General features: G+C 30.7%; 1 protein-coding gene across 9 annotated transcripts in view; it reads right to left on the reverse strand.

Annotated features, from left to right (window-relative positions):
* The window catches only part of LOC124540273 (ras GTPase-activating protein raskol), a 133,919-nt gene that overhangs the window by 70,458 nt on the left and 47,608 nt on the right, over positions 1 to 15,853 (reverse strand). For 4 of the 9 annotated variants that reach the window (XM_047117786.1, XM_047117754.1, XM_047117762.1 and 1 more), the window contains exons 4-5: positions 13,159 to 13,188; positions 6,101 to 6,284 (exon numbers count right to left, since the gene is read on the reverse strand). In XM_047117786.1, coding sequence (XP_046973742.1) covers positions 6,101 to 6,284; positions 13,159 to 13,188 — 214 coding nt within the window. Of the gene's footprint in view, positions 1 to 424; positions 659 to 6,100; positions 6,285 to 13,158; positions 13,189 to 15,853 lie in introns of those variants that run through there. The other 5 variants (XM_047117794.1, XM_047117769.1, XM_047117851.1 and 2 more) reach the window with 4 other exon arrangements.

Consider the following 15,853-nt stretch of genomic DNA (forward strand, 5'->3'; position numbering starts at 1 on the left):
TTAATATCCAATAAAAATGCAATGTACTATTATGGACGCTAGTGCTGGGCTCCTACGCATACATATATTATACCTATCGGATGTTTGCAGTGAATGATGCATCACTAATTATTTTGTTCTCAAAATAGACCTTACTTATCTCTAAAACAAAATTAGTAACATATTATTTAGAATCATAATTTACTTTAGTAGCAGGAAATAGGTTTGCAACATTTTGATATTATATTAAATTTATTTTGAATAGGTATGTTAAAACGATTTTATTTAAAATAGACTTAGCAGTTATAACTTTTTGCTTTTAATAGTATAAAAAAACTCATATGAACGCATCAAGCTTTATCGCATGTTTTTAAGATATATACTTCATTTTCTTAAAAGTATATGCGAACGATATTTAAATTTTAGTAAATTAAACAACTGTCACCTTATAACAGAACAATAATAACCCTTCATAATTTTTATCGCTATCCGAAACAGCTGATTCCATAAACAGTCACAACACTATCCACTATAAAATTCACCTTCACACAAATTCAACGCACTGCGCAAAACTTTTTTCGAAAAAGTAACGCGTGCGATTTAAACGCGATGTATCGATACTCGAATTTCGAATATACCGATGTGTTGCGAGTCGGAAGCGGCGTAACGCACTGGCGCGAACGCCACGCTCCGCTCGCAGACACCGGCAGAGAAATGTAGGGGCGTCAAAATATGTTACTATTGTGATGAACCTGCGTAATTTTCCGCTTATTAAAAATTAACATGCAAACCGCACGAGATAAATGGATGTGATGACTATTCAACACGAGCCTATTCATGGAAATGCACTTTTCTTTTAGAAGCTAAAAATACATTTGCTAAACTCTTACACAGTCGTGTTACCATTTCTAACTAATTAAAGTTGTAATGTTACCATATTTTCTTCTATTAAATGTAAAAAGTAAGGACGATTAGTTCCACACAATACTTATTGATTGAAAGAGATCAGGATTAGTTACCAGTAAGTCCAACTTTGAACAAATATAATTTAAAAATCCATTGAGTACTTTTATTATGTCTAACTAATTTTCTTGTTATGTATACATTAAAAAGAACAAACAGACCGTTTCAATAATCGAGTCGTATTGATTAATAGTTATAATTGTTTGTTTTTGTTTTATGACAACCGACAACCCTGACTGCATTTAGTAGAGACAATAGACAGTAGCATCAACGGCGCGCCAGCTCCGTCACCAGCTAATATGGATGAGCAGCAAAACTATATCAATACATTGTTTATTCTACGATTTGGTAAAAATATGTCATGTATATAAAACCTATTTCGATCATGAGTAAAGCATGAATCACATTATTTACGCAATTAAATATTGATACTTTAGTAAACTCGATCAATACTAATAACAGTTACATTATTATATTGCTACTTAGCAATGGTTAAATGTGTAATTGTTATACTTGGTAGAAATGAAGGGTTTGCAATAATTTAAAGAGGAAAGATTTTGTTATTTTTAATATTTAAAACAAGAGCCAGTTTCAAATGAGTGACGTTGTAAGTGCTACACAATACAGTTGACAGAACGGATGATAAAATAGCATAAATTAAATAATCGAACTAGCACGCTCAAAATAAACGCGCTTACTTTAAAACCACGCTCATATGTGCACATGTGTGTCGTACAGACATGTGCACACAGCTACAAACTACCGCAATGCTTTTATGAAAGTTAATACTGTCTGTCTGGTTCACCTTTAAAGGAAACTACTTCCATTTCAACCTGATCAACTATAAAATCAGGTGACATGATTCATTTAATTTACGCCTTTATAGCTTTCGTACTTTATGAATAGCTTGAAGCCGGACGAGGTCGTCCACCGGGTAAGTCATCTGCTGATTGACATTGCGAAGTACAAGGTAAAACGCACTTAAGACTATCCTTTGACTAGATTTTGCACGCGATATTGTTCGCGTAAAGTTGAAAGTCTGAGTACATTAGTGAATAGTAAGTAGAACTTCAAAACCTAGGTAAAAGTACGGGATATTATAATATTATGTAGATAGCTATAGTAGCCAATTCAAGTATGACAATACAAATTGTATGAAAATTTATCACCATTTTTTAATGTCATAAATATTTTTACGAATCCTTAACCTTTTCGTCGTAGCCTAATAGTAGTTAAAAGTAAAGTAAAGTAACAGCCTGTAAATTTCCCACTGCTGGGATAAGGCCTCATCTTCCATTAAGGAGAGGGTTTGGATCATATTCCACCACGCTGTTCCAATGCGGGTTGATGGATTGCACATGTGGCAGAATTTTGATGAAATTAGACACATACAGGTTTCCTCACGATGTTTTTCTTCACCACCGAGCACGAGATGAATTATAAACACAAATTAAGCACATAGTGATGCTTGCTTGGATTTGAACACGCAATCATCGGTTAAGATGCACGTGTTCTAACCACTGGGCCATCTCGTGCTCCTGTAGCGTATTTAGCCTCAAATCTTCACGGTTTAGTACGGTAGATGGTTAGTACATAGCTCAACACAGTGGAAATCAGTGTTATTCGAAATGAAAATGTATTGTTTATGATTATTAGTTTTATTTTTCATATCAGCATAAAAAATATCACGTTTGCCCACAACCGTTTACATTATAAGTATATCAAATTAATGCAATGCATATTAAACCATAAATTTTCAAGACGTTTTGAGTGATAATCAGTACTTAGACAAGCATACCTTAAGTCGCACACTTTATTTTAAAGAAAATCTTTAGCCAAATAGGCTATACAGAAGCAATTTTAAATCGTCATATTGCTTCTTCATATTGAATTAACGGTAAAGGTACCACCTGTAGAATATATGATGAGTTGTTGATATATATACATTTATACAATGTACATATTTCAGATAATAATATTATTTATATAAATAACTATTGTTAACAGCAAGGCCCTGTATACAAGGTGTGACCACACGGTGCTGAAACGAAATACAGATTATGTGTATACAATAATGTGTATTACATATCACAACCGCACTGTGTTTGGTACACAGTTTAGAGTGGAGGCCAATATATTCGTTATTGATGTATGTTTGTTATTATTCTGTACAGTGACAATACTAAAAAGTGATAATTCATCTTATCTAGAAAAAAGTACAAAAAAACGAACGTTGCGGACATTGCTTTTATCTAGTTTCCGACAAGTCGTATGTAATATTATTCAATTTCATAATATTTTAAATAATAATAAAATAAATATGTTTAAGATAACCAAGACTTTTCGAAAATTTACGAATTAGTATTAAAATGTTTGGTCACGTACAAATGCACTACAATTGTGGCAGTGTAGCCGTGCCTTAAGTGCGTTTAATACATCACGATTTTTCACCAGTGCGATATCTTTTAAAGAAAATTCAAATTTCTTCCATTAAAATATAATAATTTTATTTCTTGACAATGAATAATGATCATTTTATTGCAATTACAAGTTAATTTCAATAATATTCAATAACAACGGTGACTCAGAAAACGATAAAGGAAGGCTCTCTGTCTGTTGATTTCATTATAGTAATAATAATTCCATTATTCCGGTAATTACATTTTACGGTAAAAAAACAATGGTACAATGAGGAAATATACATAAATATTTACCAACATTCAGAGCTGTACTTATAGTTTAGTTTTTTGAATTAGTTGAGTTTTAGAAATGTGTTATAAACTCGGTATCATTATCATATGATAATAAACGTTCTTGAATCCATTAAATAGTAATAAGCAAGAACAAAATATTCGATAACAAAGAGCATAAGTGTCACCTTAATAATATATGACACGTCCGTAACTAATCAGAAACTTACAATACTTTTGGAACAATTCTTACTAACCGCATTGCCGTTCGTGTGGCTAACCACACGCCGTTGTCAGGTGACAATGCATAATGACCTTTATTTTAAGGAACATACGACTCACCCTTATGCCTTTGTTTACCTACATATTCGTCGGTACATTAACATTCAGGTCGGGCGTTTCTACGTTCACAGGAATCGTGATGTGTGCAAGCGTTAGCCGCTCAATTAGATCATGACTCAAATTTTGACGAAATCACAATTAAAACATTGTAGGTCAAACAATTATCAACGTTTTATGATGCGAAATAATAAATAATTTTCTTTGTGAGTTTGCCCTACATACTTGTGAAATCTTGTCTTTTAATTGTCAATTCTTTCAGTGATCTTAATTTATTTCCCAGGAAAGAGCTCATTATCGTGATTGTCATTTTTTATTCGTAACGTGTTTTATATAAAATAAGCTTTTTCGTTTATTTGTAAAGTGATAACTGTTGAAAGGTTTCGCATACTTATATAAATTAATCTCATTCTGATGCAGTTGAATTCACTAATGTAGAATATTGTATGAAAAGACGAAAAAATGTAACTCGTTTCATATTTAGAATGTCTCTTTCGTCGCAGCCCGTTTACATTTTCTATTTTGGACTTGTCAGTCGATAGTTGTTTGAACTGAAAAAAAATCGGTTTTACGAAATCAGACATGATTCCAAAGCTTAACATACGATTTGAAGACACGTTAAAAATTTAAACAAACGATTGTGTCCTGTAAGTAAAGTACTAAAAATAAATTGTTATATATTTTTTACTTTGGAATAAGCTGCTTTCATTATTTCAGTATAACAAAATATAATAAACCACTAATTGAACAAAATCCTATCTGCCTTAACTCATTAAACAAAGTTACAATGTTTTACAAAAAAAAAAAAATAACAAGTTTTAACACGATTAACGTTTTCGATTCACTTAATTAACTAATCGTCTGGAAGTATATTCCACGAGAGGGATTGAATGTCACACTGTCCAAGTCAATGAGCAACGCTTAGGGAGCAATGTCAATTAAAAACGGTCAAGCCCTAATTGTCTGTTTGTTTCGATTCAGGGAAGGGCAAGACCATCAGACGGTGAAAATAAGCCTGTATGGTTTCCGAACGACTACTCGTGCAATTTATTTTTAATGCTCGTAAGTACTGACATACGTTCATCTGATTTTCCGGCAAGATAAAATTCCACATAAAAAGTATTATTTTTGCACGATTCGTTCAATTCCATAGTTAATAAATATGAATGTAGAGGAACGATGCACAGATAATATAGGCTATCTTAATTCTTTTTATAGTGGCTAGTGTTTATGGAAAACATTTCTTTAAAAAAGATTGAAGAATTTGATGTTCTTTATAGAAAAAAAAAACACTGACAGCAAGAAACTAAAACGCATTAAAATATAAGCAGTAATGTCCAAAGCAGGAGTAAAAACAGTCGCAAGTATGCAGTTGGTGCGTGAAACTCGATGTAATCGATTGGTGCCGGATGGGTGCGCGAGCGTCACCGCGTCATCGTTAGGGCTGGGATACTGGGTTCAGTGAAGATTTATCAAGCTGTCCATTCAACTCCGTCATTTAGCATTGTTAGAAAAAAATGTCCATTTCCTTATAGGAATGCCCTTTTTTAAATGTGTCAAATTCGTATGAAACAATCTTTATATTACTAATATTTTAGTCATGTACTATTTTAGGAATTGTTTAAACAAATAGAAATGTATTGAAGTAGCTTAATGTTCATAATGTTATATAAAGCTTGAATGATTGAACTTAATAGCCTCTTCTAATTTTGTCGTCCTCTATACAATTATTAATTAGACGGCAGCCCTATATAGCAACTACTAATTAATGAGAGTTTACAAAAACGTCACCAATTGTTTCCACAAATACCCTTTAATTGGACCACTTGCCAATGATTAATGATTCATCTATCTATATCCAAAGAAAAACTTTTTTAATTATGTATAGTGAAAACCAAACAGAGTACGTAATATTAACATACCTGAAAAATAAAAAAAAAATTAAACCAAAAATCTAAATATATCTTGGTGCGCAATCACTCTGCCATCTAGCGTTGAATAGATATAACACTGAAAATTGTTATTGTACTTCAACATAGATGTCGCTTATTTCTATTAGTATCGCCTATCACCGATAGATGCCGCTTGAAATTTTTAATTTAAATATAACTAGAAGTATATAATCTTACCTTGAGATGGTAATGCTCGTAATGAAACAGCATCGTCCTCTATTTCATCTTCAACCTCTTCTTCGGTAATAGATGGAGGTGCAGCCCAGCATCGTAGTCTCACTCCATTTCCAACGTTGCTACCGCCATCTATCCTCACTCGGGGCAGGCTTCTTGTGGCATACTCTCCGTTATTATTGGATGTCTGAAACATTAAAAAAAAAAAAATATTTTAATACCATTTTTTTAATAACATTTTAAGGATTAAACAATGCAAAACATTTTAAAACTAAACAGTTTGTTATCAATAACTCACAACTTAAAAATGAATGAGGTACAAGAATAAGTTAAATATATGTTTTATTTATACTATGTATATGTGATATTAAAACGTGTAAAATAATTTCCAAATTGTATGCATCAAAATATATTTATTTGAATTCGATTTTACAAGAATACACAACCTGAAACACAATAGATAAGTTACACAATCATCAAAAACTAAATATCGATGAGCGTGTATTGATGGAACTTTCACTTAAACGTTTGAGTTCATTCACCATAAATAAAAAACGTTCCAATATTTTTATCACAAACTGATCACTACATGTTAAACTGTTGAGTTGAACATAACATTTAATTAAAAATATATAAAAACGAATACTTCAAATACCATAAATAAGCTCCTTAAATGGAAATGAGGCCTACAGTCTGTTACTGTTTATTATCCTGTACTTCCTTTAAATATCCAAAATTCGGTAACGTTACTGTTTTACATTTACTTATTACGTGTTTCACGTGTAAAAATTCAAATGATATATAAGAGTGCAAGGTCATTTGAATTAGATAACAATAGCATGAATGGATCAAATAGCTGATGTTTGACGCATATAATGGTAATGTCATCTGATATAACATTATACTGTATATTAATAAGTTATAATTGTAATTACAGTCATTATGTTCCCACGTCCTTCTATCTCCTTTCTAATATGCCCTGAATCATTCCTATCGACGCAATGTTTCAACGCTATCTCATCTATACTCTAGTTTTCCAGATAGTAAAAACTTTATCGTTACAATATTTTTGAAATTCAATTTTTCAATTTATAAAAGTATAAATGTAATGACTAATCCACACACATGGATATAATCGACAAATTAATGTAATAATATGTATGAAAGTATAATTTACAATATAGTTTGGGCGTAATATGAAAACATTTTTTCTGTTTTGTAGTCATATAAATTGAGAGTTTAGTGCAGCTTACAATGAAACAAGTTAAGTGCGGGTTAAGGGAACGAAATCATAAAACAAATTCTAACGAATCTGACCCAATTACACGTTTCGCCGAAGCGCATGTGGAGAAGACAAGTAAGCAGACCACCATGCTAGTGTTGCCACACATATAGCACTCTCAATATTTGGGGCAGCTAGAATTGATGTGCTAAATTATAAACATAAATGTATAAGTACGAAAAGATCTGTTAAAAAAGAAAATACAGTGTGTTCTTGTTTTTACATGGGACATCTTTATCCAGAAATAACCAAAGAAAACGGGTATTTTGCAAGCAAAGAACTACTTAATAGTTCCTAAATCAGTTATTTTTATATACCGAGCTTTGGAATTTCTCCGCACTGTCGAAGTGATAAAACAAACTGTATAAGGATATTAGTATAATTTAATTTAACGAGTTTAATTTAAAGAGCCTTTGCTTTTGATACAGAATAATTATGCTTTGTATATTTTCATAATAATTAATGTAATTTTAATCATACCTTTTTTTCTATTATGATTAATCGAGAAACGTTTTTTTTTGTCATAAAAAAATAGATAAAAACTTATCATCGCCTTCTAAGGTTTAGTGCCACATTATTTTACTGAAGTAATTCAACATAATCATAATGATGAATTGATTGCTGATTTTTAGTCATTACGTTGCTCAAAATGAGCTTTTAATCGACCTTATATTAATGTAAGATTTTTATTTGAAAATATACTAACAAAGGTTTGCTATGTATCCTAGATTTTAACCAAAGAACAGCCTAATAAGGTATTTTTCTTTACAAGTGCGGTATTTCTCAGAATGACTACTGGCAACATCAGTCGACGTATATTAATAGAAGCCTATTAATAGGTCAGAGAAAGCACGTCGGGCATGATGGACCCCTCCCTTAATGTTATTAGATCTTACAAAGTTCATGTTATTTCATGTTATTTTTATTTTAAACAATTGACTGTGTTTTAGATGTTGGTCTTTAGTAAAATGGGCGCTTCGAATAAAACATCGCTTCCTTAAGTCATAAATAGTTTTACACAAATATTAGAATTGTTTACTTATTTCAAGAGATATTACTAAATTTATTTTTATATAGTTGCTCATCTCAAACAATATTATGTGTGTGTGTTTATTTATTTCTATTTATCGTAACAAATATATGTATATCCGAATATATTTATCATTTAACAAATTAATTGAATGTTTTAATATGGCTTTGTAGAATAAAATACAAAACGAATTTAATGTTATATTCTAATCTATGTTCTGTGCTTTAAATTAAATCTGGAATATTTCATTTAAATACGTTTCATAAAAGATAAAAAATATATAAACGAGATTCATTTATTACAAAAAACTAATTTCATTTGAATAATGCCTACTGAATACGTAAGGTACATAGCGAAGTTTTTACTCTGTAGTCCGTATCGTTAACTAGAACAGCGTAATAGCGTGATGTCATCGCTTATTCTAACAGATCCTGTAGGAGTAATGGGGTTACAAAGCTTCATTGTACCTCATAGCGTGACATGTGCTTCTAATTTCCACAGAATTCATTAATAAGTCTACTTAACCACATTGAAGCCCATTGGTTGTTTGGTTGGCGCACCTTGGTTGACTAAATACTTTTTTAGTAAAAAGATAATAAGTAATAATATTACCTTTAAAATTTGCCTGGAATTGAACTCACAATTATTGGTTAAAGGGCATGAATTGCATTAAATCACAAAGCCACCAGCTATCGTTAATATTTCTACTATCTTCAAATAAATCTTGTGATATGTGATGACGGCTGGCAGTAGCTGGATGCGAGTAGCCCAAGAACGATCTCAGTGGCGTGCAATGGAAGAGGCCTATGTCCAGCAGTGGACGGAAATGGGCTGATGGATGGATGGATGGATGGATGGATGGATGGATGGATGTGATAATCGCTTAATTCGTATATTTTACATATTGTGAAATAATTTGATTGGTAATTTGTAATATGTTCCTCAATTAAATGTGTTTTATTTTTAACAATTAATTTTAGTCGCTACTCGTATTCCTTATTACCTATAACTCCCTTCATTAAAAACAAACTAAAACTTTTAATATGTTCGAAGTAGCAATTGTCAGTGGCAGATTTCGACACTATTTTTCGACAAACTACTTTTTGTAGGAGAAAATAATATTGATAATTTGAAAAAAGTCATGACTATTATCGATGACCTAGAACATGGAGTACAAACATTTGATGGGATGGTGACCCAGCGCAGTTATAAAACACTTTGTAAAGTATCTCATACCATTAATATTTATTTATTTTTTAGTTTCTCTTTTCGGTCTTTCCTTCCTACAATAAATATAATCCGTTGCAATAAATTAAACTTAATCGCCTCCCTCAGATATCGACAAATTAAACTAAATCGACAAACAAAAGTTAAAATCAATTAACTTTAACGAAAGCTAGATGTGAGAGATAACAATCAAAGCAAACAAATTACATTACAATAGATACAAGGCACAAGCAAGCTTTTGAATAAAAGCTCGTCAACACAATTCAAATCAATACGAACATGTTAGTGAGCAACTAAGCAACGATGATAAAACCTCAGAACTCAGAACAGGTACAGTAGAAGTGGTTTGTGTCAAGTGTTGTAAATATATGTGTGCGCATAAATTATTTATTATTGTGTATTGTCGATACAGGAACCAACCTTTTCAAAGAAATAACCTCCTTGCGCAAAATATTTCCAATGTAATAAGTATTGCTTCTGTACGTACTGAGATGCAGGTAAAATATATTATTTTTAAATATTTGCTGATACATTTAATATATCAATCATGCAAATTCTAATGGATAGCTTCGAATTTTCTTTATTATAAACTAGGAAAACATATATATATTTTATAAATAAATTATATTTTCTATAAATAAAATAACTTACTCATACCAATAACATATGATGTCCTAATAATTATACGCTTTATTTAAAGTTCTTATTATTATTCTATTTCGCGATTTCTGTATAATAAAACCAAATACGAAATACGTCACAATTCAAATAGTAAGGTGTATGACAGTTCGTCAAAAATTGCTTTTAATGTCACATTTTTCAAATAGTGCAGAAGACATTATCATTGTTCACCACACTTATTAATTCTTGATTCCCCTTCCAGATCTCTATGATCTAAGGTAAGTATAAATCGATAATTGCTTGCATAATACACATGTACGCGTCATGCACCTTCGCGTACATTGGCTTCGCATAAATACAAGTATATATTGTACTTAGCCCAATATACTTAAAGGACATAATGCAATGTCAAACTGAACGTGTTGGAAACTATTGATCCGTATCGTTTTCAAATGCAAGTTCCGCTGGTGCTACTTGTAAATAATTTTCCTATGGCAACATTAAATTATCTGGTAGCTTTACATTTCATACAATCTTGTATTCTATACTATTAATAGTAGCCACGATTCAAGTACTTGCAAGGGCCCACTCGAAGTAAGAACGATCAATAATTCCGATTTTGATTGTTTTTAAGTATAGGACTGACAGGTGTCCTTTATTATTAAATTGACAGTTCAAAATGGACATTGTGCCACGGATGAAATATGTATACATAACTGAAATTTCGAATTGAATTAAAAAAAAATTTAATTCAATTATGCATATTCTGCGAGTAATAAACGAAAAATATATCCGAGAATTTTATTCAGGTGTAGTTTATTCGCTAACAAACGTGTCGTGTTGAATGCTTTCCAAACTAAATACACCTCTGCTATCCTCTTTGAGTGAAACACAGCAATACATACAAATAGTACTTAGCACGTAAATAGCCCGGACCGGTAACGAGTCCCTGTTACTCGATACTTGCAGTTCGTACTATCTGCCAGGCGTTCCTCTCCTCATTGTTTTATAGAGTCGATTCGATAGCCTATTGTTGTTGAACTATGAATAATCGACTTACTATTTGAAATTTGTACTTATTTATAGATTATTTCGCACTTAATTATGCTCAGCATATGTTCATGTTTTATGTCTGTAAAATGATAACTGTTCGAAATTAAAATATTTCGACACCGTTTCACCGATTATCATTATGGTTGGTTTTTATAAGTATATTTTTTTGTGTAGGAAGTTTTTTTGCAATCCATTCGCTTAATAGCGCTACAATGCAATTAATATAATTTCTTAGACGTAAGACATTATTTACCGATCTGCTATCCTATAGCTTTACTTTCTACTAAACGATATATGTAACTATATACTAAAACTAGAATCAGCTAATTCATTTTAAACATAGACTAAAAAAGATCAGTTCAATAACCTTTACAGTGAATAAACATTCGATGGTAACAATATCATCGCATCAGATACAACTACCAACAAAATAATAACCTCAATATTGTTTTTGAAAATTTAAACAACCTACAAACAAAAAACGCTCTCAAAAGGGTCACGTGTTACTGACTTAAGTTCACCGACATAAAGTTGTGAGTCAGAACGATTTGCCTTAAACATTAAACGATATTCGCAGTGCTAATAATAAATCGTTTCCAAACATATGCTATTTATTCACACTACCGTTTTTTAAGGAATATGTATATAAAACTTAAAACGTGTGCATAAGCAATTAGGATTTATATGAAAAAAAAGTATACCAGTAAGTTTTTAAGTAGAACATTCAACTATTTATTATTAAAACTAAATTTTAATAAATATATTTAAAAAAAGGTTCGACTAAAATATCATTCAATCAAATTGGTAAATTAAATGATATAATTGTACAAAAAAAGGTTCTACATACGCTTACTGCTATGGCCAGTGACATAAGCGAATACGTTTCCATTTAGACCGTTCTAAGAATCTGGATAACCACCGCCAGTAAATACCTAAGTCTATTTCTTTATTTAAATAAATACCACATGTTTAAAATATGTGTTAATTGTAGCCTATAAAGTGAAACACATACGCAATTAAATGAGTTGTGTGTTGAGCTACAATTATTAAGTATTATTACAAATAAAACGAATACATTATACCTATAAGCCAAAAGTTTATTGCAAGAACTAACCGACTTTGAATATTTCGGAGGTATTCTGAGCAAATATTTCAGGTGTCACGACCGTTTCGATATTTTTGCCTGTTTTTTTTTTCGCATTTTTTCGCATTAGGATTATTTATTTATGTCCTGCTCTAAAAGGAAGGCTTTCAGAATTATATCTTAGTATAATAACAATTTCGATAAAATGCCAAAAGTACTGAAAACCGAATAGCAGGCGAATAATTGTGGCAACAACAACAAATAGTTCGTAGAATATTAGTTCCCGTGTGATATACCTACGTTTTGATGTTCACAATAATGAATAATGTTTGCAAAGTAACCAGATTTAGTTACTAAAATTATTTATTGCTCTGTAAAACCGTGACAGGTCGAAACACGAATAGTGCAATTCACTTGTCAATCAACACTACCTTATTACCTATAATATAAGGACTAAAATGTATTATCACACAAACGGGTATAACGATCAACGAATAGATTTAAGTACTACAATTAGACCACAAAAGGAAAGTAGAGCACATGTCACTCTCAACAACAAAAACGCAATGCTTTATAGTGTTATAACAACTAAATAAATCATTGTGACTACGAAAACAAACAAAACAAGACATATTAAGTCATTTTAAAATGATTAAACTTATTAGCAACTAGAATAGACTAGTTTTGTATTTATAAGGACGAGAATTACTTAATCAAAACATAAGCAAGGCAAAAATAAATAACACTCTCACTACGTTTCTTACCTTGTAGTCCAAATAGAAGCCAGGAAATGACTGTTGGATAGCGTGTAACAATAAAATTTTATTAAGAAAAATAGAATGATGCTACATACAAAAAAACATAAGTTATTATTTAAAATAACAATATCAATTATATACCACGTTTTATGTATCGTATAAAAACCGCTACCATGGTTATAGACATAAACTTTTTTAATCGTTACATTAATGTAACAACGAATAGTGAAAAGAAATTGAGAATTCGCTTCCGATGTCATAACACAAATTGCTTTGAGAAACGGGTTGATCACGTGAAAATAATATCATTCTTCTACACGCTGACAATTAGCGTCACACCTGTTATATAAACAGCGCATATTACTTACTTAATACGATTATTAAATATTAATAGTAACAAGATAACAAATGAAAGAAATTATCTGGTTTCATAGTTTTTGTTAGATTGAAAAATTATTTGCTATAAGAGTCAAATTTGAATGCACTTTGTTATATATAATCTTTTAACATTATTGTAATTAAGGATTTAACGTTAACGAAATAATACCTTATTAACGCAAAAACGGGTTTCATTTCTGACACATGTACCGAGTTGCACGACTTTTTTTTTGTTACCGTGTAAGGCCCTATTCTCGCTAACACTTTGCCAATACCCATTAAATGATATCGCTACTGCAATGGACATTAAGATAAGATACTATGTAAATACTACTGGACTGGTTTCCAGTTTCGTCGGTGTGCAAGGAGTTAGAATTCAAAGAGGTAAAATACATCGTATTTGTTTTATCTGTATTTGAAATTTTAGTTAGAGCTTTTAAGTTGAAAGACAAATACATCCTCTCATTATTTATTTAACAGTATCTATACAAAAACCATATTTTACTGCTTATTCATTCTAAATAGTGATATAAAATAATGAGTTATGTAGAAAAGAGTTCGTATGTAATCATGAACATAATTCATGGTAGTTTCACTTAATATAGTTCTTAAATAACGATTCAAAAGTGCTTGTAAAAGCCATATAAAGTAAATTATCTATTAATTTTTTTTATACATATGAAAACGATTTTCTTATTCATTATGAATAACATATAATTTATTTTATCAAACAGCTATTATGGGAAAGCTTTTTCTATAACAAACATACAGGAAGATTATTATAAGCATAAGTGGAACTTCTCTTTTGTTAGGGCAGTTAGCTTCGATTTATGTATTAAACCAGTACAGACGCCCACGCTTCAAGTCTCTGTTTGTACTTTAGAGAAATAATCAAATACATTATCTTTACATACTGAGTTCTTATGAAATAAACATTGCAAAGTGTTAAAAATTATATATGGACAAAATAGCTTGTATACGTAACTTAACATTACAGTTATTTTTACATTATTTAGATAGATGGCAATAAGTGCTTGCATATATTAGTTCATATATAAATCATATATAATGGTTTCTTACAACTTCCCGCTGAAATCGGCCGTATTCTTAAAGAACCTGATTCTAGTAAAATATCATAAAAAGGAACTTAAACAAAAATGTTGCAAAGAAAAATTAACCTTAAATTTAACTCCTAAAGAAGAAGTGTCACTTAAAAATCATAGTACGACGAGCACTGGTTTTGGATAAACGGAGGACGTTATTGTGATACTCATCTGCTAATAATTACTAAAATTATAGTTATGGTGAAATCAGTTCTGAATGCTGCGCAACGCGTGCACGCGACACACTGATATAGAAGCGTACATTTTGTCATAGTCACTTTATATAATTTAAAAAACTAAGTCAATGATCTTTTCCATTACCACAGATAAAAAACGTTAGCAAAATTACCGTTATAGTAAACATAACTACGATAATTGCGTTCATATTTATTCGTGTATCGACTTATATAATGATTTCTGTGTATGTATTTAACTTAAAAGTTTTTGTGAAAAATTTTACATTGTTATTTCAGAATACTAATCGAAAAGTTATTTAAAATATGATGCGCCGAGAAATAATCCATACAGGCAATTTTTTGAGTTCTCTCAGACTTACATATTGATTTTCCTAGTAAATATAGAAGTTTTATCTCATATTTACAAACATGTTTAATAGTTAAGAATAAAATGGATCTAGGCTCATACACATAACGGATTGAAATAAGTACAACACAACGTACTTTTTACAAACGAAGATGCTCGTAATCCATAAATTCTATTCTATTTCTTTGAAAGTTTTTGCAATAAGTGAAAATCGAGAGTTTCAAATAAAAGATAAATTACCTCAAAGACCAGGAAAGCGGAACCATTGACCTAATATAACTCAAATTTATAGACAAAAACAAATAACAATGTCTGCTCAATATTCAATGTTCCGTGCGATGCATTGGCTATTTTGTAAGTTTTCAGTCAAAACTAATGATGATCATTATTTGTATCACGACGTCCTTGCGCCAATTTTAATTACAAATGTATTCGTATGAATGAACAAATCGTGCAAAAAATATTTTCAACCGTCGAAGTTCCACATTTGATTGAAACAAAGCCGTTACGCTCTATTGATGTCAGATTTAATTACGTTACTATGTCCGGCTACGATATTGATTACAAAATATAAAACAATAATCATATAACTATAAAAAGTAACGTCTATATTGGAAATTTTAATAATTATTCGAATGAATGTTGATAAGGTAACAAATTAAATAATAGGTTGTCGG

This window comes from Vanessa cardui, chromosome 2, assembly GCF_905220365.1.
Source record: "Vanessa cardui chromosome 2, ilVanCard2.1, whole genome shotgun sequence".
Taxonomy (NCBI): Eukaryota; Metazoa; Arthropoda; class Insecta; order Lepidoptera; family Nymphalidae; genus Vanessa; species Vanessa cardui.